The sequence below is a fragment of the Metopolophium dirhodum genome, chromosome 3 (genome assembly GCF_019925205.1).
Source record: "Metopolophium dirhodum isolate CAU chromosome 3, ASM1992520v1, whole genome shotgun sequence".
In the NCBI taxonomy this organism is placed as follows: Eukaryota; Metazoa; Arthropoda; class Insecta; order Hemiptera; family Aphididae; genus Metopolophium; species Metopolophium dirhodum.
Window position 1 is genome coordinate 25,745,356 of NC_083562.1, and position 25,443 is coordinate 25,770,798.

The window sequence follows — 25,443 nt, forward strand, 5'->3', positions numbered from 1 at the left end:
CACCGACGGTTATATTCATCGCAGTGTCTGGCGTCTGCAGTAAGTACAGCTAAAGTGTAGGTATTCAACCTTGCAGTGGCGTATTAGTTTGATATAATATATATAATGCACAGCCGCGTGAGTTAAGATTCGAACAATCGACGACAAATCAGATAATGGTCGGAGGTTGGTGGGTAGGTGAGGGGGGAGGTAAAAAAAAGTTGTTCGTTTTTTTATTTAAAAACTATTATTATTATCAGATTTAATTAAATAACTATACATTATACATGTGTATAGTATAAATAAATCTAATTAAAATTGTAAATATTCACTTCGATGATTTGACGAATTCAGTTTAGGTAATGTGTTATAAATTATAATAATCTATAAATAATTTATTTGAGAGGGGATAGGTATGTAGATAATTTATCCTTTATAGGCAGATCAATTTATAATATAATTAATATAGAGACATCTATATATAATAATTATTACAAATATAAATAAATTCTTACATTCATTTTTTAAAATATTCACAGTGACTTATTTCGATTGTTAGTTGATAAAATATCGGGGGGAAACATTACAAATAGAAAGCATTTGATTAATAAAATATATTTAGGGTAGGTGTTATTAATACGTTTATAATATTGTAACAACCAATTATTCACTTAAATCCCGATTACCGGATATTAAAGAATTCAAGTATTCAGTTGTAACAATGTAACACATTACGTTTTTAAAATGCCTTCCAACACTATTTCAAGTAAAAAAATATTTAAAAAAATACCTAATAATAACAATAAAACGATTGATGACAATCGACAACGACAAAACGGAACGCGTGCCAGACAGAACATTTTTGACCATACGACCTCAGAAAAGAGCGTCGATTGTGGCCTTTCATGGTTTATGCAATTACTGAATTAGATACATACACCTAATAGATTTCTACCGGGCCCGTTTCTTTAAGTCTTATTTATATTCTCTGCTCCAAAATAACTCCGATTTTGAGTACTGGCATCGCAGGGACATGAATAGATAATAAAATAATAAGTTTAATTCTTATATTAATTTATATAATATCTATGGACTATAATATTATAAGCAAATACTCAAATATAAATAATAAAATATCAATAACATCATAATATTATGATCACAACCAACGCTTCCAAGAAATCGTCTCATTTTTTTTAAATTTGTGGGATCAGGTTGAAGTCGTGGAGTTGATACGAATATGTATAATATGCGTTGCATCAGTTGCATGGAGCCATGGACACCATAATCTGACGACCCAGTTCAAAACTACAACAAATGTGTAACGTAATGTAAATTATAATATTTAAAATGCTCTCTCATGGTCAATAATTTAACTTTATTTTATTGCGTTCTTGAACTGAAATCGTTATAAGGTGGTCTATAATATGGTGTACATAACTCGGATTTGTTATAACTCGAATTGTTGCAGTTTTGAACTGAGGCATCAAAATATGTCCATTATTACTTTTTTGATTTCTTGAATTTGCACCAAAGTGTACGATACGATGCGCAAAATATCGTTTGTGTGAAAAGGCGTGATGATGGGAATATTCAATATTATAAGATGTTTATTATTTTCGTCTATACTAATTATTTTATAAAAATGCGTATTTAAGTCTATGACGCCGAACTCTGTGTAATCTGAGTAATCTGACCACGCTTGGCTGTAATTTCTTCAAAAGTAGACATCAGGATCGTCATGCATCATGCATGTATATGGATTAACAATCATCTTAAAATCAGCACGAAGTCTTACTTGATCATTTTTCTTAGGAATACCTGGACGATCGGAGAAGCACATTATATGTTAGAAGTAGCGGGGTTAATAGTTTCAATAATATGTTTCCGTCCAACAGGCGTTGTATTTCTGTATCCGCTACAGCGGTTAGAGCAAAAGATACGGCCTGGCCCTGAAGAGCTTGGGAATGTCGTTGTCCTTTAAACGAATGGATGCTGTGCTATGATTATTGTGCCAGTGTGATTGGAAAACAAAGCAACATATTGTTCAGGTATCATGTTGATGTCTGTGTTGTTTTGTTTCGAATAGAAGATATTTGATTAGTGGAAATCATAACTTAGTATTTATTCGCAAACCAAAAGCATTAACCCAGTCACGCCCGAATAATGGAACACACCATTACCTTAGTAAGTTAATTTCCAGAGGTAGGTTTAACACTTAGTTACCTACGAAGGCGCAGTGAAACTGAACATTCTCCCAATATTTAAACAATAAAAGTACATAGAGTAGGTACTCACCTCTCAATTACATTAGTTTTGGGTCTTATATGATCTTATTTGCTTATTGTTCTGTGCAGATTTATATTAAATAAAAATGAATTGATATATTGGTGATCCTTATTTCATTGCTGTACTGCAATTAATGGCGCGTCGTTAGGACTTTTAAGTTATAATAAGTATTAATTAGTGTTATATTTTAAATTCAGGTTTCCTGAAAACATTCTATTTTAATTATTTATTTTTGAGATGTGAAATTTATCGGAGAGATCGATATGCGGTCGGGTTTCTCGGGGACACAATACGAGCTCACACCTTCGCTGATAAGAGCATGCGCCTAGTTCTTCAAGGTTGAAAAATGAGCATTAATAAGTTTTAAGAAAAGTAACCATCAATATATTTTATTGTTTTTAAATCGATAAAAATACATTTTCGGAATTTAAAAAATGTAATTTATTTGTTTTTCCTATTATTCTATTCATAATTTAGGTAAAAATGCCTTCATCACAATTTGCCACACATTATATAGCTATAGCTACCTACTAAATATTTTTAACAGTTATTATTGCTTTTCTTACTGTGGTAGTATGGTAGAAACATACCATATATTATACACAGTAATATAGTATATATAGTTATATATCTACAGATAAATGAAATAAATATTTTTCCATTAAAAATGAATTAAAATTAAAAATGTAACTTATATTGATTTTATTTTTTATCATTGTTTAGAAAGTGACTTTTAGGCAGGGACTAGAACTTACGATTTTATTGGTTCCGAATCCGATTTGTATCCTACAAATTATTAAATAATAGTTTCAGTTAATACCAAAATTATATACTGGTTCTCAATAATGTATATTTTTGAAAATTTTTATTTTAGCCAAAAAAATGTTAAAACCACACAATATGAAATTGGTTTAATAATATTTGTAACATTTTTTATTGAAATTTAATTAAAGTTTAGTAAAAATTTAAAATCTCATGTAGGTATTATGCATACTACATCGGATGTACCTGTATGCCGGCTATACCTACATATACATACTATAATTATTAATTACAAACCAATTGGACTATTTGGATACTGTACATATTATCAGTAATTGAAAAATATCAAATATTTATCGTGTTATTGTGTTATTGTAATTGCTTGGAAAGCTGGACTACAGCAAAAAATTTTATTGAATTAGTCTAATTTTACTTTGCGGCTTCTTCAATTTTCAAATAATTAGCAGATACCTATCAGATTTTCTAAATCATGGGTTCTAAACTTAGAAAACAAATATAATCAATGTACTCTGATCAAATTTGTACAATTAACTTTTACATATCTACATTTAAAATACTTACCCTGTTGTGGTTAACCTGCCTATGGGTTATTTTAAATAAATAGTTTTGTTAGGTGGGTTGTAGCCTCCAGGGCTCCAGAATTTTAACCTTAGTAGCGCCTATGCTTCCATGTCTTAATGAATCTATTGATATAACTTTTATTCAAATCGGTCCAGTTGTTTTTGAGATTAGGGAGTTCAAACACACAAACTCTTTAGCTTTATAAATAAATTATGATATCAGTAGGTATTACATTCAAATTTGTAAAAAAAAATATTTTATTTAAACATACCGTAAATAATGACAGTAATAATTTAACGTTATACTAGTTAGGTAGGTACTAATATAACAAATTATTTTTTACTAATGTAGGTAGGTACTAGGTATATTAACATTAATTAACAATAATAATATTAATTATTTTTGCATTTTAAAGAGGGACTCATACAGGGATTTGTTGGCTCGCGGAAAAGAAAATTTTTTTCTCTGTATATAGGGTTGCCATTATACGGTACGTACTTACTATAGGAACAGACATACTTATAGCCTAAAGGGTAAGTAATAAAACATACCTGTTACATTAATGTTAATTGATATATTGTGAAATAATATCAAGACTTATTTTTTAACAAAAAAAAAGCTATGCATAGGCTGATTTTAATTTTATGTGTGTGTGGATAAAATGCCTGTGATGCAATGGGTAGATAACTCGCACAGTCGTACCTATATTAACATCCGACTATATCGGAGTCCTACGTTAATTATACACAAGAATAGCTAATCAAAGTGGCGTATGTATATTGTATATATATTGTATATCTATATAACTATATAAGAACTTCATTAATTTAAAATGGGCTGCCTAAAATACGTATAGGTTATCATATATAAGTATATAACTTACAGCAAAATCCTATGTGAGCCCATCTTAAAATTTTAAAAATCCCTTCTTATTGCACATTTAGAGCATTAGAGGAACCACTATTCCAAATTTCAAGTTCATACGATATATATTTTGTCGTTGTTGAGAAATAGCGATGAGCGTGAGTATAGCGATGAGCATGGCGTATAGCCGTATATAATAGTTACTGATATTTATCTATGATTAGTGCTTCAGTGGATAGTACTAAATACCATAGGGCATAGTAATTATTAGTAGGTTGTAGTTATTAGCAGGTATAATACCTATAATGTAAGAACTAGTAGTAAAGAAAATGTCTAATATTATGGGGACCATTTTTTTTATACCTACTTAATGTTTATCATTCAAATATTTACTTTATACAATATATAATAATATAGGTTTAAACAAAAATTAATATTATTCATTTTTATCAAATTCTCATTATTTATATGTAGGTATAGGAGATAAATTAAAATATTTTGATGACTAATTTATTATTCTGATCATTGTATAATAGTGTGTAAAATATATAGTGTGACAACAAACTAATATTTATTATGTCACACTGTCACCACAATAACACCATACCACCATTACTACTAATTAATGCTTTCATTAAAAATGTACGTCAATATAGCAGGAAAAATCCCGTTGTTAAATGATATTATTTTAATTACAAAATGATTCACAAAAACAAAATAATGATTAATAACTATACCGATCAAACTGGTGTAGTTTTGTCTCAATTTATCTTAACAATAATATTTTTGTGACCAGTCGATTGACCGTGACATTTTGAATTGTCTGACATATTATTCTACGCTTAAAACTTAAAAGTAAATCAACATTTTTATATTTTCTGTAATTATTTTATTTTTACTTAAAATGCATGTATCTATATTACTATATGTACTTATACTTATTTATTAATATATTATTACCTATATTATAATATAATTAAATATTTAAATGTATAATGTACAAGGCTGGGCATTAACGAGTTAAAGCGTTAAAGTTAAGTTAAAAAGTTAATTTTATTTTAACTTTTTAACTTAACTAGTTACTTTTGGCTTTTAACTTAACTGTTAAATTACTAAATTTCTTTCTTAATTAACGTGAAATTAACGAGTTAATTTTTCATTTTAAGAAGTAAGTTAAGTTAATTTATTTTGTTTTTAATTTTATAATATTTCACTATTTCAGTCTATTTCGTTTTCATGTCAACAAATATGTATCGTAAATTGTTTAAAGTTAAAAATTTATATCATTCGAATCTAACTTATATGGAAATACTGTATGAAGTATTAACATTATATCCTAAAATTTAGTTTTGGGTTGGAAAAAAATTAAGTACGCTAGCGTTGTATAAACAATTAACTTTTTTTTAACTTAATAAAAAGCTAATAAAAAGTGTGGATTAACTTTTAACTTAACTGAGTTAACCTATAGTTAAATTAACTTTTACCTTTTAACTTTTTGTTATTGATGCATATTAACTTAACTTAACCAAGTTAAAAAAAATCATTAACTTGCCCAGCCTTGATAATGTATAGCGGTATAGGGCTAAGGCATAGGTGTAAGGTGCTGGTAATTAGACTTTACAGTATAGACCGAATAGTTTATAGTACCAACAACCTACTAATATTATAAATTATAATATATCTACGTCCTATTACTTTTCTTGAATTTCTAGTTGATAATTTGTTTCTGCCAAATAATGTATTATATTATTATTATAGGAAGGTAGAAAAATACTATAAGGTAGGTAGATGGGTGCCCAGTGCCCGTACAAGTATATTGTACCACGAACATTTAATACAAATTAAAATATTAAATGCCCGTAAATGTAAATTTAAATTTTTATATGAATGACCTTCTTTAAAAAAATGTTTAACAAGAAATTGAATATAGTTAGGTATATTTAAAAGTTTTTATTTTTATTTCAAAGAATCGAGGACATGAAATTATACAAATTTGTGCCTATATATTTTGCCTTTAAAAATATTTGGAGATGGTCTTATGGGTACAACAGCGAGAGTAAAGGGGGGTTCACACTTACACCGTGTCGTGTCGAGTCGTGTGAAAAATTTTCTCTAATTGGCTGAACCGCGTGGTTCTATTGAGGTTTACCATATGGTGTATCATAATTGTATCACACGATACCACAGTAACCAAACGATACCACATAGTTGAATATATTCAACTTTTGGCCGTGTGGTTACAGATTAAGTACAGAAAAATAATAACTAAAAAAATAATAACATTTACTGGAATTGATAATAATGTTTGTATCGTTGGTATTGTATTTTGGTATAAAACCCACGAAACGATGATTATCGTGATAAATATGATCACACGATCATAAAAACTAGATACAACACGACATGACACGACACGGTGTAAGTGTGAACCCCCCTTAATGGTCTAGTGCACAGGTGTGGTAAGTGACATTTATCAAATTGTTCAGGACAAGCATTTGAAAGTTTACACATCAATAAGAATCTGAAATTCCCAATTTTTGGTTGAATTCAATAGAGTTTTATAGTAGTTATATAGTCTTTACTATAATTATGTCTTATTACAATTTATAACATGAGTACCTACTATGAGTACCAATGTACCATAAGTACTATTATATTCACAGATCAAATTTTTTCGTAGAAAACTTCATTTTTTTTTAAACTTACGCGTGGTTACGATTTTAACAAGTCAAGAATGTTGGTGAAATATTCAGAATTTGTAGCTCAGACTTGTCAAACTACAACTACTAGTTAAGTCACCATTTCGCTTAGCTATTAATCATTATGTTATAGCTTATAAGTCTACACTCATCCTTTTTTCTATGCATAATGCATCCAGCTCTCCTTAATACATTCCTCCGTCCTCGCACGTTATTCTTACAGCAATAATTTTTTAAAGGATATCTATGAATTTAAAATATTGACGAAATCCCTTAACATTGTGTTTATTTGGTTGAAATATTATAATAGACTAACGAGTGACGACCGTTCCACTAAGAATCGTTTTCATCGTGGGTACCTATACCTAGCACTATATAGGTACAACGATTTATTATTGAATTCAAATTTAACACCTTTGTTTATCACGTCTTAATATGTTATTTATGGGAATAGCCGAATAGGAGTATAGGACGTGCTACGTGCAGTTATGATTTAAAAAGGTGGGTGAGTGGATGTCGCTCTGCTGTACAGTAGGTTACAAGTGAGTCACTGTAATGGATGGTATTAAATTTGAATTCAATGATATAATATCATTGTATAAGAAAAACGATTCTGAGCGAATACGGTCAGTCAGCCTATGATATTATTGTGAATAAAGTAATTTATATATAACCTATTTACGTGGAGCCTTGTTTTCAATTTTCAATCCTTAGCTATAAAAGTTGAACATTTTATACATTTTTAACTACAAAATAATTATTAAATTATAAATTTGATACATTTTGTCATAATTTGAACTTTAAATGCTTATAAAAAAAAATTGTACCCATGTATTTTTAATATTTTTCAACTGCTTTTGTAACAATATATCAGGAGCCTTGCTTTTAATTTTCACGCTTTTATACCCAACAAATAAAATTTTATTCATATTTATAGAAAAAAAAACTAAAAAAATTGAAAACTGACAATGTCCGTGAACAGCTCAAAAAGAGTCGGATTATTTTCAAAATTTTACGTGTATAGAAAATACTAGTACAAACATTCAGTGAAATTTTCAAGTATCTACAGTCATACGTTTTTTAATTACAACAAAATAAGAAAATCGTTACATGAGAAATCGAGTGAATATCAAATGTTGTAAAAATATGAATTTCAAACGCTCATAAAAATTTAATTTGAATTTCTTGTAGATATTTTTTTTTTGATAAAGGTAGACAAACTTATGAGTAATCTTATATTACATTTTCAAATCTTAGATTTAAAAAGAAAAATTGTTATGAATTCTCAACTCAAAATGATTTGCTAATTTTCATGATTTTTCCGTATTTTGTCAAAATTTGAACTTTAAATGCTTATAAATAAAAACTGTGACTAAGGATTTTTAATTTTTTTCATCTGCCTTTGAAACAATAACCTAGGAGCCTTCTATTAAATTTTCAAGCTTTTTTACTCAACAGATAAATTTATAGAAAAAAAAACTAAAAAAAATTGAAACTGAAAATGTCCCTAAACAGCTCAAAATAAGTCAAAATATCTGGAAAATGTTATGGTGTATAGAAAATGCTAATATAAACATTCAGTCAACATTTCATGTACCTCTGCTCATTTGTTTTATAGTTGCACCAAAAACCAAAATCGATTTTCTCGAAAACAGATTTTGCGTAAAAATTCCAGTTTTCCATTAATTTTTCTTTTGTTTTTCACGTCGCGTTTGAAAACTACTGAGAAAATTTTACTTTTGACTCCCCAAAGTACCAACTAGATTCACTTTTCTATCAGAAAAGTTACTGTTGAAGAAAATCCAAGCACTTTTACTGTCCTAAAAGGTGATGACTGACACAAAAAAAAAAAAAAAACACACATCATTGTAAAATCAATACATTCATCACTTCGCTCAGAATCTACAATTAAAATTTATAGGTACCTATTAAACATAGATCATGGACTTATTATAATTTGATTTAAGTTCCAAGAATATAACTATAAAATCTAGGAATACCTACATAATGAATTTATTTATTTCGAAAACAGTAAATTAATACATAATATCAACAGCTGCTTTTTTAATATCACATTGAATGTTTATTGATAATAGTCAAACGCATGCTTTAATAGTGATAACACTTTTTAAGCTAAGGCTGACTGAGTTTTGAACTTTCCTTGGGAATTTTTTTTTAATGCTACTTATTTAATTATAATTATAGTATCATATAAGAAACATAAAATAAATAGGTATTAAATATATTAGTTAGTACTTATTTAAATCACTGACGTCAAATTTTAAATTTTATAAACTCAAATCTATCTGGACACCTGGTAAAAATCTATTGGTCAAGAAATGTTTTATTACGATGACAACGATTTAATATTCACAACATCATGGAAATCATTGTCTGTTAATTCAAAATTTGATGAATCTTTAAAAAGTCTATGGAGAGAAAAGGAAGATGAAGGGCTATTTAGGTACAAATATAAAGAAGAAAATGTAATCATGTTGCCTGGAAAGTATGGGTTTCTCGCAGTTGTAAGTTTATTAGATTATCTATATTATCTATCCTGGGATTGGCAAGTATTTTTTTTATTGGAGTCTGAATGAATAAATAATAAAATAAATAAGGTCTAGAAAAATGCATTTTGTTATAATAGGTAGTAGGTAACTAATGCTTTTTTTTTGTATCCAAATCATAAAAATGAACTATTAAATTTGTTCCATATATGTATCAACAAGGTTTACTGTGAATAACGTCAATTGGCGTCATGTAGATACCTTGTTATTAAATGCATTAAAATTTGGCCAACGTTACAATAATTAATCTATTTGCTTATGTAAGCATCTTCTATAAGTATTATTTCATGAGTACATGAAAGTTGTACATTTATATTTTAATTTTTCAATTTTTAAGAATTTTTTTCAAATCTTTATTTTTCCAGTATTGACAAGTATATCTACTTAAATATGATTTGTAAGCTACAGCAAACTTGTTGATAAAGTTACTATAGGTATTGAATTGTCAACGGTGTTGACTGTTGCAGGCATGTTATTTCAAATGAATAATAACTACCAGAGTACCATAAATTAATTAAAATATACAATTATTTTTCACTATTAATTTATATGAAAATAATTTTAAATTAAAATATAGAAATTGACTGTCCAGTTTTCTACCTTTCTCACTCCAGTTTTGGACTGTAGTCCATTTGCCACCCTTTGCTCTATACTATAAATATAAATTGTAATTTCACCTACTTATTAATAACTAAGTTCTAATAAATTATTATTTCATTAAATATTGTTATTATAGTTGAACGTCGATAGAGGTACCAAACGTCGTAAACCAAATATATTTGCTAGTGTGTTAGAACCGTTTAACGATGATTTGTTCAATTTTACAAAAGTTAATGCTGGAGAATATTTATTCAAATTTAGTTATGGATCAAGTATTTCTTCTAGTAAGTTTAACCGCTTATTTTAAATATATCATCAATCAGTTTACTAATAGCGAATAATTATTTCAATCATTAGAAAATAAATTTAAAAAAAGTACCTAGATTACTAGATTAATAAAAGGCTTTAGCTAAAAAATGTTTTATACTTTTAACATTTTTTAACATTTTCCTATAACTATTCAAGACTTTGAAATGTGATAGGTCATTGATTAAATATACAATTGTATATTTAATAAATGGTTAGGTACTATTATTGTTATTACCTATTTTATAAATATCATATAGAATCATCAATGCATTTTAAATCATGGGATACTTATTTCAAGTAAAGATATAGAATTTTATATAAAAGATCCTTTTTTTTTTTAACTAAATAGGTAAATAATAATAAAAAAAAAAATATTATGAATGCAAAAGTACTTTAAGAATGGTTAATTAATAATTATAAATATTGTATGATTTATTTAGATACAGATGATGCCTTGGCAATCAATACAAGTCCTTTAGGAGACTTTCATTCTTTAATTTTACCAAAAATCAATAGTAAACTACCGCAAGTTATAGATGAATACAGTTTGATTATTGCAATTCAATTGTTACTCCTAAGTGAATCTCCGTAAGTTGCCATTATTATCTTATAACAATTGTATTAAACTATAATATACCTTTAACATTTATAGGGCAATACGCGTTGGTTTCAATAGTTTATGTGCTTTTGCTTCAGTGAACCATCTTCATTTGCACTTGTATTATTTACAATATAAAATGTACCTTGAGTATTGTGTAAGTTAAAAAAAATCTTATATAAATATTAAATATGTACCTAAATAATAATATTATGTAATTGCTTAATATTTTTCAGGATATAGAACAATTTAGTGGTCCTTGTCATAAGATTATAGATTATCCTTCCAAAGGATTTGTATTTGTACTGAAAAGCAGTGACTTGTTGTCCAATTTTGTCAAGTAAATTCAATATTTGAAGTGTAGTGCTTGTATTAAAATTAATTAATAAATTATAATTTGTAATAAATAATAACATTATTTATGTATTTTAGGACAGTTTATATCATGATTAATTACCTCCAACAAAAAAATATTCCTCATAATATTTTTATTACTCGAGGACTAGTTAAAGATTTAAATGTCAACGATTTTAATAATTCAAGGAATTGTGTAAGAGTTTTTATTTGGGCAAGAATTTCATCAGGTAAATTGTATATACATAAGGCACTCATTTGTATGTTTTACTTATTATCTACAAGTTTAAATAATAATTATCTTGAACTGATAAATTATAATACTTGTCATACAATTTATTAAATATTTTTAATTATTTTTAATCCTTGAGTTAGGATTCAATGATTAAGAAAACACTTTTTTTAAATTTTAACTAAGGTATGTTTCTCATACTTCTATCAGTTCTATCCTTCTAAATATATATATATATAAATTTATAAATAATATTGTTATATTAGTATGTGCCATATTTAATACTTAATAGAAATATAAGCAACTTGTTTAATTGTTAAAGAATTATCATTTATTTTTTAGTTATTTTTTTTTTTAAATGTTTCAACATGATTTTAAATGTTATTACAAGTTTGGAAATTGGTATACATACAATGCCATAAATTAAATTTTGACACCCCTAAAATAGTTTAGCTCATAATAAATATAGGTCACTTTTTTTCGCCCTTAGTAAAGTGCTGCTCCAGGTCGGTGCCTAGTTTGCCTATACCTTAAGCTGCCCCTGTGTACATATTTATAATATTAAATAATTAACAATTTGAAAATTTAAATTTTTTTAAACCTAGTATTTTCATATGAATACTTTTTGAGTTATTTTATTTATTTAAAATAGTAAAATGTAAATATATATTTTCTAGGAGATAAACGTATGGATAAGTTTTCTCCGGCGACTTGTGAATTGTTCGGCCACTTAGTATTTAAAGGTAATATAAAACATATTAATTATAAGTTTAGTACTTGTTTATTTACTGTTATATCTAAACTGTTAAAATATATTTGACTCTTATATCATAACTATAGCCCATAGAGTTAGATACAACTTAATCATAGAACTAAAAAGTTATGTTATAAGAAATCATTTATATTTTTAACATTTTTTATGGAGACTCCTGTTATAATCAACATTAATAAATGTTATGGAACTAGTTAATAATGGTATTACTACTATTATTACTCCGTATCAAAATTAACCTATTGATCATTGATAAATGGTTTCAGCTGAAAACCTCTTCCGGAAAACATTTACTATAATATTATTAGAATTACAAGAATCTAAAGGTTGATCTAATGCTATCAGTCATAATATAAGTTATATTTTGTTTCAGATAAATCTGAGTTTTCAGAAGTCACAGAAAGCAGTGTGGCCAAAATTCTTACAGATGTTACAGAATCTTCATTTTTATTAATTGAAAATGACATAAAAAATTTGTACTTAACAATATGAAGTAAGTTAAAAATTTAAAAATAAATGTTTTGTTGAAGTACCAATTTGTTTTACATTTTTGTTAAAATCATGTTTATTATAATTTATAATACTTGTACAACGGTTGTTCACAGTAAAATAAGGGATACATTTTCCCTTCTTACCATGTATGTTTACAATTTTATACCCATGGCAACCACTTAATGTAGTCATAACTTACATTATCATTTATCAGTAAACTAATCTTCTAAAAATGTTTTCAAAGTATAATGCTATAATATTATAATACATCAAACATGGAGCTTTATAGAGTAGATTACACATTGTTAGGCATGGTTTCTTCTAATTGCATGAAGGTTTTGCCGATTTCTCAAAGTGATGAAGCTGAAAAGAAGACACAAAAAGTAACATGCTATCAAAACAAAATATAATTTATTTTTACCATTCATTTTTACATTAAACATAGATTATTGTTGGCGATCAAGAAGGAATTGTACAAATGTTTCAAATTCGAAAAGGGAAAATTAACATGTTATTCAAAACACTACCTTTAGAAAAAATAACTGAAGTTTGTTTAGGAGGAGCTCTTGGTATCTAATCAATTTATTAGTCTTATTGATTTTCATGTTTATTAATCAAGGTATTAATACCTTAAAAGGTACTGTTCAAGATAAAATATTTTTGTCGATGGGTACATCTGTTCGTGGCTATACTAAAAAGGGTCGAATGTTTCTTAGTTTTGATACTGGATTATTGGAATCGATTAAATGCATGTGAGTGGATTTAAAAAAAAATTGTTGTATAATTTGTTTACTGTGATCAAATTAATTGTAAGTAAATGGTTATAATATTAATTGTGTTATGAATTATACTCCATAAAATATATTTGTTGGTACTTTTCAAATTAATCATCACCAGCATTAATAACTGTAATGAATTTAATATTTGTAAAAATATTTTTGTCAGGTATGTGACTGGAAATGAACTTTTGGTATCGGGAAAACATATATTTAGTCACTTTAATGATTGCAAAGACATTAGCACTTATTTATGCCCAGAATTAATTAATAGCATTATAACATTAGATGTAATAAAGGTATATAAAACTAAAACTATCATTATTACTTTTTTAAATTGATTGTTGTCTAAGTAGGTGTATACATATTTATTTAGATGCAAGGTATAATGCCTATTCTAGCATGTGCAGATTTATGTATTAGAATACTTGAAGGTTCAACTGTAAAAGAAACATTTTATTTATCATCAGAGCCAATTAGTTTGCATTTAATGAAAAACAATGGAGGTTCATATGGAAATGAAGTATTAGTGGGACTGCAAAGTGGTCATATTGTACTTCTTAAAATAGAAAAGTATATTTTAATTTTAAATACTGTAATATTATTATATTATAATAGTTCTAAAACTTGAATTAATTTATAATTTACATATTAGAAATGCTTCTACTAGTATTCTTTGGGAACTGGTAACTCAATCAAAACAAGGAGCCATAACATGTATTGACTGTTACGAATTTAATGGAGAGGATCATCTTTTAATCGGTCGCCAAAGTGGTTCAGTTGAGGTTTATTCATTAGAATCACATTCTGTGCCTATTGAAAAATATAAATATGTAATTTTAATAGATTTTATAACTTTAGGCCACTGACAATGTGTTATTTATAAATGTTAATATTATTTTAGAGTTGTTCAGAGAGTATAACTTCAATACAAGGTGGAGCTATAAGAAGTTTTGGTATTCCAGAAATTGTTGTTACAACTTTTACAGGTTAAGTTAAATTAACTACCCAATATATTATTTTACTCAAATAATGATTATTGTATACATTTTGTAGGTTGGCTTTTTGGATTAACTTTTGTTGATCAGCATATTGATAAAGAAATTGTATTGGATTCATCAAATATAATTTTGAATGATGAAAAACAAAAAATATTAGATATAAGGTAAACATATTATGTTCTAGTATCTTACAACATTGTACTTTAGTATTAAATACACATCATTTATAGTTAAGTTATAAGTACTATTCAGTGTCGTCCTGGCACACCTAAGGTCCATGGATCAGTTTTTTAAGGGGCTCAATAATAAAATAAATAAATAATTTACATGCCATTTTGTTGAAAAAACGCATTTTAATAAAATACTTTCATAAATATACTTTAAATTTTTACCAATATGGATTATAATATGAAATGTATATTTTAAACATCAATCAACTGTTGTATAATTCCAACCAAACAATAATCGACAACACCCAACTACAGCAGTCTGATGTTAAATCATAGCTGAGTATTAGCTGTTGGAAATATCTTTATAAACAACTATGGCCGATGGGTTGCGAGAAAAACATTATTTATAAATAATAACTTTATGTCATAATATACAGGATGATCTTATAAACATTCTCACCCCCATTTTGTCCTTTAATAATACATTTATTCAATTTCTGATTTTTAGTATTTTTAAGTATACCTAAAGACCATACTTCAAATTCCTGATAATATGTTTTGTACTACTTAAGGAATGTGCCGTGGCGATATAGACTTCTATTTTTCAAATGAAAACCTCCCTTATTTAGCGGGTGATGTTGTTACATTTTTTATGTATCTAAATCAAAATTCTAATAAGTAGTTTCTAAGGATAATAATCCTTAAATATGGTTTTACAAAAATATAATTTTTATGTATTAGGTATATGTAGTATTCAGTATACTTGGATCATGTTTACAAATTATTTGTATTGATAAATCAATAGTAATCACTAATTACTAACATTATGTCATTATTTAAACCCCAAATCTACTTAACTCATTTATCATTACCATTGACTTATTATCCTTAGTACACAAAGTTAGATAACTCAAAAATAACTCGAATGAATTTTGATTTAGATACAATCTAAATTCTCAAAAAAAAAAAAAAATATCTGCTGAATAATTAAAAGTGAAAAAGGGGGTTCCTATTGGAAAAACAGAAGTTGTCCTATTGTTACAGAATCATCCTTAAGTGGCACAAAAAATCTTAAAGTGTATTTAAAAATTCCAAAAATCAAAATTTGAATATAATATGTATAATTTAACCATAAAAATAGAATTAGCATTGAGCATGCTTATAAAATCAACTTGTATAATATTAATGCAAAGCCTAACTCAGGGAATCATTTGTTTAATAATAAACTATGAAACTATTGAAACATTTTGAAATTTTAAATAATAAATAATACTTATTAATTACATAGAAACAAAATTATAATTCTATTATATTATTATAACTTTGAAGACAAATCCATAAGCTATAAGCATAATATTATTTAAATAAACTTTCAAAAGTAAATATCATATATCTATATTTTATATATATAAAGGTTAACACTTATAGTGTTGTACATCATAAATATTTTTGTATGCAATGTTTGCATAATCACTGAATTTAACAGTGGGGGCCTCATCCAAACCTATTGTTTTTAATAATAGAGATAAACCTAACTTAACCTGCAATACCTCAATTATGTTTTAATATAAAAATTAACATAACATTGGGGCCTCGGCTGGATTCGCAACATAGAGTAATAGTGACTCTATGGTTCGCAGCCCGCCAAAATTGGTACTATTATTAATGCTTGTACATTTATTAGAATTTAGTATTTTAATTTGTTATTCTTATAATGTTGACCATTTAAACTGGAATTAATATTTAGTTATTATTTAATTTGAATCTAATTAAGAATGTTTTGTAGAACTGAAGTAAGTGATCTGGAAAGACAAGTTGCTATAGAAAGAAACAAATATTTGGAGTTCACCCAAAAAAGTTCAAGACCTTCTGTTTTACCTTATTTAGCTATTAAGAATTCTGTGAGAATAATATATCATTTTTAAAAATAAGTTAAGTTAATATAGTAGTTATATAAATGAAAAATGTTTCACTTTTTTTTCACAGATGTTTTTGGATTCAGAAAACTTAATTTATCATTTAATCATTGAACTTGAAGCCACTATTGATAATGTTTTATTGCAATGCAATTGTTTAATTAATTTGATTAATGTTGAAAACAATAATAATGCTGTAGTAAGCAAGAGTAAATGTAAAGAAGAGGTATAGTAGCTTATATTATTTATTTAATGATGTTACCCCACATAAAAACATTTTCTTCAACCAACCTTAACTCCCACGATAATCTAATGGCCATAATTTCCAAAGCTCAAAGAACAAAAAAAGTTTTCATACTGATAGATCAATGTATATGTTTATTGTTTATCAAATATTCAAATGTCCAAATATTTTGATTTTGACTTGCAATAAACTATGTATTCAATTACAATTGAGTGATTTTTAATTTTTTTATACGTACTAAATAAAAAAAAAAACCGTTTCATTTTGCTATTGCCTTCATTGGCTTCATTACCTATTTAATTAAAAAAATGTGTAATTATAGATTTTCAACAAATTTAATAAGTTTTTAATAATAATTTTAATGTGACCTTGAAGTTGATTGCCTACTATCTATCAGGGCCAGGTTGACACTGTATAGAGTTGAGGCTAAGCCTCACATTTTATTAATGAAACACCTCATTAGTAAATTGTAATATGTTACCATGGATATTTATTTTTTCCATGATAAAATATTATGTGCAAAATATCATATATGTAATTTATACGTGTACACTGTATTTTCCAATCAAAATTAAAAACTAAATTAAACATTAAAAAATGTTAACTAAATATAATATGATAAAATGATAATTAATGAATACTAAAATGTTAAACATTTTTATTTAACCTGACTAGTTTATTTTGTCAAAAATAAATATAGTTATTACTTATTATTATATTTTATATTCATATAAAATTTATTTTTTCAGGATAATAATAAATTATTGATTACGTACAGATGTCAGTTAAACACTACAAAATTAGAATTAAAAATGTGGTCACATGAGGGTGATCATGGAATTTTAACTCTTTATATTACACCTTTACTACAACCTAAATGTTGTCAAGTTTGTAAATTTCCTATTAAGCCACTTTTATATCATCAAAGAACTAAAAAAAATATAGTGTAAGTTGTACTATAAGTATTAGTCATTAGGTACCCATATTTTTAATAAGAACATTTTGAATTTTAAACACTTCTTTTGTAAGGTGGTACGCTTTTAAGATTATAATTATTAATGTTGTTAAGTTAAATGTTAAAAAAAAGTGATAAAATACGATTGGTATAATACTGATCCCATTCAAATTTTAAATACTTACATAAAAAAATTCTTTTTAGCTATCAGCCTCAGAGTTTTATGACATTGTCTGGTGGGTTTAGTCTTTCTGAAGCTCATTTGTGGATTTCAAACTGCTTGCCAGGGTTCCCCGAGAAACCAGCTTCTCAAGAAAACTTGGAGTATTCTTTTGAATCGATAATATTAGATACAGTTTTATTATGTGCTTATAGGTAGTTTATTTAATCATGTTTCGGTGCCATTAACCTAGATTAAAATATAATCTTACTCTTATGTCATTATTTTAGTCGGGGATCAATAAACATAAAGACTGACAATATTACTGCGATTTCAATCCTCAAGGACAACTTCAGTAGAGATGCTACTAGGAAAAATATTAAATTGGACATGACTTATGGTTTGTATATTGGATTGCCTGACATAATTTATAGTTCATTGAAAACATATGTTTATTGTATACAGAAATATCAGAAGGTAGTTTAATATTGATGATTGATGCAATTGTTTCTAAATTGAAAACTGACATAAAAAATGTCAAAACATTGAAGCTTATTAATGCTATAAAACAACTATCAGTCAATCCTAATACAAATGGAGAATCACTTACAAAAGAGTATTTATTGATGATTTCAAATGAAGATAAATTGAAACAAGAAGTATTTCAGAGACCATCACGCATGCAGCGTTTACAAGGTGTGATAATTAAATTAGTTTTTAAATTAAAATTTTTTGGGTATCTATTATTTATTTTAATTTTTACTGAATTAGCTATTATGTTGGCATTATTTGATGATTGGCACAAATTGAAAGGGTTAAATGTGAAGCCTAACTCACGAGAGGATTTACAAGAAGCTCTACAGACAAGCAATACACTGGACTCATTAATCAGCATGTTTGAACTTTAAATGTTACCTAAGTAATTTAATAAAGTACCTATTGCATAAATTCTATATTATACATACATTTCTGTATATATAAAAGAAGATATCTGATTTTGTTGACAATTTGTTTATGTATCTACCTAAAGATATACGATAGACATATCTCATATCTGTATTCTTACATAGTAAGTATAGGTAGATTGTAAAAAATGCATGTTAGTAGACTACATGTGCTACAGCCTACAGTTTTATTGTTCAGAAATATAGGCAAATGCTGATTATTAGGACATAAGTCTACCTACTTTAGAGATTGGAAGGTATGATTTTCTGACTTTGTCCAACACACGTGGAACATAGGAATTTAGACTAGTTTTCATTCCAACGTACCAATTGATCTTGTAAACCAATAAGAATTCTAAAAACCAATTTAAATTGGACATCAAGTCTACTTGAGATCGACTTTAAAGATGTTTAATGTTTTGATTATAACTTCTCCAAAAATTTTAATACTCCATTTCCTTTATTAGAAAGAATTGTTTAGGATTTCGTTGGATATAAAATTAGAGTAAATTAGAGTTCCAAACCGGGGAGGTGCTCAAATAGGGATTTTTAGATTTTCGAGGAAATGTTTGTTTGTAAATGGTTGCTATTGGTTTTAATAATTATTATTTTTTATTTATCAACGCATAATATGACGTTTTCAGCTTATCAGTAATACAGGTAAAAATAATAATTACAAAATAGAATAGTGAGTAAATGAATAAATAAAACACTTAACATCCATACAATAGTCATAATAATTAAAAAATAAATCAGTAAAAGTAGTGATAATAATAATAACAACATTAACAGCGGTAATTATGGTAAGTGGATATCAACTATCAAGTAAGGGATTATCACAGACGTATATACCTAGTGAGTCAGTGTTCGTCGCACCATTTAGCGGCTGCAGGGCTGCCCTCGTGCAACTTGACCAACCCTCCTTCAAAGTTCATGTTAGGACATGACTGGACTATGTGGTGGATAGACTGTATGTCTCCGCATTCGCATAGTGGAGAGTGGAGAATAATTAATACCTATATATAATATTATTAAATTATACACTTGAGTACGTACAAACCACACGGGATCCGAGATCTACTCATATAGTTAGATGGATACCTACTCTATGGATTTACTGCAGGTAGATCGCCCACCTATAAATATACTGCTGCCAATCTCGCTGACAACGCCAGTCGGGATGGATATAAATTAAAATACAATATCATTTACACTTAAAAAGATATTGCTTCCACAGCGTGTTACACCCAAAAGAGTTGAACAATCAGAATTTTTTTCCGCGTAATAATTCAGACCAAATGAAAATCAAGTAACGAACACAATATTTGATGATGCTAATTTACCTACCTCATAAAGTAATAATACAATTATTATGAAATCAATATATTAATTATTAATTATTAGATTTAGTCGGTGGGCTGCGATTCAAGATCGTATATAATAGGGTGCTATAATAATATTATGTACTATTTAGTATTTGTGTATGCACCTACTTACCTATTACAATACATTAATACCTAGTTCTACTGTTCTAGTATTAAACGGTTATAACACTTATAACCTATTGGTACCGAAGACCTAATAAGTGAATTTATACTTATTCAAATGTTGTTTTTAATAACACCATACCTAATTATACTTTGCGTTTATAGTATTCGCATAATCCGTTAAGTACCTACTATAGGTTGTAACTTGTGAAGACAGGTATAGGTAGTTCATTATTACAGAGGTTAGGTTAGGTTGTTATCATACTCTAGTTTTGAAAAGCACCATAGGTGGAAATCCTTAAACATTTCAGTGGGGGCCTACATTATTAACATAAATGTGAGTGGAGGGGATTTGATCCCACACAGCTAAAAAGTAGGGGTATTGACGGACTTTTGGAGGGGCTAAGCCCCCCCCCCCCAAGATCTCCGACTATTAAAATCACATTCAGTATTCTTGAGAGGTTGAAAGCAGCATATTTATTTCATGATTTAGACCTAAATGCCTAAAAAAATTACACTTACTTATAGTACAGGTACTAGAATTTTAATTCAGTAAATAGGTTTGACTTGATTGACATAATTTCTATAGATTATTTTGGTATGTTCGTTGTTCATTAGGCCAATGGCGATTGGGTTCAAATTAAGTTTTACTAGGTGTCTAGGTATACCTACCGATAATATCTTCCAGGAAGATGAGAACGTTAGCACATTCCGCCCATTTCCGTATCTAATAGGTGGTAGGTTGGTACCATACTTTTTTTATCTTTTTCTGTGGATACATTTGCAATTGCTTGAAACATTAAAGTATTAGATGATATATCAACAAGTGCAGTTTTAATCGGATTCCACTTTGACTTATGATTTATTAATGCGACAAATTTGATATGGAATAATATATAGCTATAATGCCTAATAGCATTGGTTAGTATTTATAATCAATTCTAATATAGTGAGATGATTGTCCAATAACTCGAATTTGTATCAGAGTAGGTATTTTTTAATCTGATATCCATAATTTTTAGCCAATTAGTCGTTCTGATAATTTAGGTAGAAATAGGTTTTTTTTTGTTATAGTTATTATAAAAGTATCCATAAATAACTGTTTTTGGACCATGCGTGTGTTTACTGCAATGTAAACTTTTAACCAGATACATGTTGTAGTCTACAAATACGCATTTTTATTTTTTAATCCATTGAGCGAACTCGTGAGTGTATACATAGTATATATTTACTACTTGTCTATACTTACATATAATTATATGTAAATAAGTCGGGAGCGAGTCGTGTGTCTTATTAAATATAATATTATACATTACGTACCTACATATATAGATTATAGGCATTGGGCATGATTTGATTTAGGCTAGTTATTCTGGTTCCTGTTTCTGTGGACTACTGGTCCTTAAGAAAATAAAATAATCCATAATTCAAATTGAACATTGACAATTGTGCGCCTAGTCCTCACTCCCACTGACTTGAAATTTGAAACTAGAACTGCCCGTCGTAGGCTTACATATATATATATTATATGTATCATATTATACGACTGTACCCATATACGTCTTATATAATACCTAAACTTATAATCTGACACGTCACGCGTGTGATAAAGCCGCGAGCCGCAGTGTGTAAGCACAAAAATACAGGTAGGTACCTACCTAATCTTGTTAGACTACTAATATGTTCTAATATGTTTATATATTATACACTATACAGCATCTTGATTTATGCCGAAAACATTTAAGTAGATGCCTACACACAATAGCCAATACCTAGCTGTGTATCAACATAATATTATATATTACACAATATATTTATATAGGTATCTGGGTACTTTTAAACGATTATCTTAATATCAATATATCATATCATTGTGGGAGTACATACATATATAGGTATATAAAGTGTATTGATACCTATTTTTTTATTTATCATATGGTAATTCTAACCTATTTAATATACATATTATTATAAGCGGATAAACAAATCCTTGATATGGTGCTATGCATTGTTTTCTGACAATCATTTTTATACTGGTGTAAATATAGTTGCCTATATCGTGATAAAACGATAGCATTTGTTTTTCCATTGCTGTAATAATTTGATTTCACACCAATTAGTTTAACATTTAACAATATTTTAGCCTACAGATAAACACGAAGTTGTACTACCAATACTAATACTGCTGATTTTAGAAATTAAAACTAATAATAGAAACATTAGGTATAATATATTATATAGAATGAGACCGAATATGTAAATTTGAAGAATTTAATGTATTACCTACCTACTAAAGAGGATATATTGCCTAAAGAAATTATTGGTAGTTAAAACAGAAATGATAGATATGCAGGATAATATAGAGTACTTATACAGTTATACTTATTCTAAATCCTAATATTGCATAAATAATAAGAATATCATTAAGCAAAAATAATTTTGCCATTGAGCGCGCTCATACACATACGCCGCCGATGGTTAAACTTTTTTAACGATTGGTTAAAGATTTTGCCTCTGAGCATTTATTATTACTACCTACTACTATCTCCAATCTCAGAATAAAAAGTTTAAGATAAAGTGCAACTGCGCTGCTCGGTAACCATCACCGTCTTAAAATAAAAAAAGATGACATTTATTAACATAATAATATTGCTTTAAACTCATATTTGAGTGTACACAATACACATGATACACACTGATTGATGTAAACAGTCAATTAGGTATTTTTAGAAATATTTCTGCTGTATATAACGAATAGCTTGCCCCCTCTTTTCAGATATGTTTAGAGTTTTACCTGTTCTGTAGCGAATAACAATATCTCTTTTTGGATTCTTAAATTTAGAAAAAAAGCTCCAAGGGGGCTATTCACATAGGTACCCATCGTTTCGATAACGGCCACCACATATTATAATACATTATTATTCAGCAGTTATTAAGATGGGCGACGAGAGAAAGAAGAGAGAGAGAGAGAGAGAGAAGGAAAGATAAAAAGAGATAGAAAATATTAAAAATAATCAACAACAATTCATCACGTGCATAGACCTAGTCACTTCAATCATGATTAACCTCGCTGAATATTAATGTATTTTTTTTTGTTCGACAGCAACACAGGGTTGGACCTTAACAATGGATCGTTATTCTGAATACCATAGTATTATAATGTGTATACTAAATAATATAAATGTATATAAAGTATATACAAGTATATAATATGTACATATATAAAATAATATCTTGCGGCTCAAAGGATTCACCTAATACGCGTTTTTAATCAGATGAATTATTATTATATAATACTTTTACACGAAATTAAACGTTAGTATTGTCCACCGGGAAGAAGATTGATGGTGCGATGTTATTATTTAATATTTTGTATCGTTTCATAATAACAATGCAATATTCTTGTTGAAAAAAATTAGTATCATGCGATAGCGAGCGTGTGACGTTGACTCAAACTTGGCAGGACTCTAATAAAAACAAGACCAATTCGGCTGGAAATATATATACGCATGTTTATATAATATATATATTACAGATAAAATTGTAAATTTCTAAGACGCGTTTTAATGTGATATGTTGTGGTACACTCGAACCAATACGTACCTATACGTAGGCACTGCGAGTTTTTTTTAACAGCATATGCAGGATGCAATTGTTAGATACTTTATTTTACCTTTTGTCAAAAACTTTTATCACTCAATGCCAATATATTAATATTATATTATATATAATCATACAAAGGTAGTTACGCGTTTCGGGTTCGATGAACACTGAACAGCCGACATTCTACTTAAAATGTTGCAAATTTCTATTGTTGATTTTGCTGAACGATGTGACGGATAAATATTCTGATCGGAATCGTCAATAACGATATTTTAGATTGAATACATTATATATATATAACATGTTGATTAAAAAATTACGAAAATGCATAATATGATTTTTAGGTAATAATAATAATCAGTATTTTACGATATTTTTGGCCTTCTTTATCGTTATCCATAATGTCGGACGTCAGTAGATATGAAATAAATAGGCCCTTCGGAATGCTGCTGACTACGGAATAGTATATAGGACCAAAAGGCCATAATATACAAAGATGAATTTATTTTGCAAAATGGGTTGTAAACTTGTAAAAGTAGGTAAACGATGTGTTTAGAAAAAAATAATGCCCTATAAAGTGGCAATATAACACATCCAGTTGTACCACTAAATAAAATAAATTTGATTTGTGTGCTTACCTATAGCCAAAGTTGTTTATATTATAAATATATTTGATTTACATTAGATACATTATTTGCTTAAGCCTAGTTTAGCCATTGACGTTATTGTATATCGATGTTATTGTCTTGGCACTTACGTTATTACCAAAATTACATCATTGACGTTAAGTGGTAACATATTAACACATACGCACACGCACACAATTACAATATATTATTATTTATTATATACTTTAAAATACATTTTATTTTGTTAATATATATTGCAACCAGATTCGACTCGGTAAAATGTTTGGACTTTTTGTCGTACACATAACATCTATTCATTGCATTATATTGATTCGTTTTTAAATTATTTACACATTATAGGTAGGTGGTTATAGGCAGGTACAAATAATATATAATACAGGCCATCGTCGTACAATATGCGTTCGCACTTGGGTTATTATTTCGGAGTATACGATATAT

At 27.6% G+C, this 25,443-nt stretch overlaps 2 protein-coding genes across 3 annotated transcripts; both read left to right on the top strand.

Moving 5' to 3' along the window:
- The first annotated feature begins 9,303 nt into the window (after positions 1 to 9,303).
- On the top strand, positions 9,304 to 13,312 carry LOC132941925 (GDP-D-glucose phosphorylase 1-like). 2 transcript variants are annotated; one of them, XM_061010174.1, is made up of 9 exons: positions 9,304 to 9,700; positions 10,479 to 10,626; positions 11,092 to 11,239; positions 11,304 to 11,406; positions 11,486 to 11,589; positions 11,682 to 11,833; positions 12,513 to 12,578; positions 12,981 to 13,100; positions 13,213 to 13,312. In XM_061010174.1, the coding sequence occupies exons 1-8, from the start codon at positions 9,515 to 9,517 to the stop codon at positions 13,097 to 13,099; spliced, it is 1,026 nt and encodes a 341-aa protein (XP_060866157.1). In that variant the 5' UTR covers positions 9,304 to 9,514; the 3' UTR covers position 13,100; positions 13,213 to 13,312. The 2 variants fall into 2 exon arrangements, with proteins under 2 accessions (XP_060866157.1, XP_060866156.1); XM_061010173.1 differs by lacking the exon at positions 13,213 to 13,312 and having other exon boundaries at positions 12,981 to 13,139.
- A 32-nt stretch (positions 13,313 to 13,344) lies between these two features.
- On the top strand, positions 13,345 to 19,274 carry LOC132941924 (Bardet-Biedl syndrome 7 protein homolog). The gene is made up of 15 exons (XM_061010171.1): positions 13,345 to 13,482; positions 13,545 to 13,668; positions 13,737 to 13,851; positions 14,045 to 14,174; positions 14,252 to 14,448; positions 14,531 to 14,708; positions 14,780 to 14,864; positions 14,932 to 15,040; positions 16,833 to 16,947; positions 17,033 to 17,188; positions 17,956 to 18,152; positions 18,366 to 18,536; positions 18,612 to 18,721; positions 18,787 to 19,017; positions 19,093 to 19,274. The coding sequence occupies exons 1-15, from the start codon at positions 13,375 to 13,377 to the stop codon at positions 19,227 to 19,229; spliced, it is 2,163 nt and encodes a 720-aa protein (XP_060866154.1). The 5' UTR covers positions 13,345 to 13,374; the 3' UTR covers positions 19,230 to 19,274.
- The last annotated feature ends 6,169 nt before the right edge of the window (positions 19,275 to 25,443 follow it).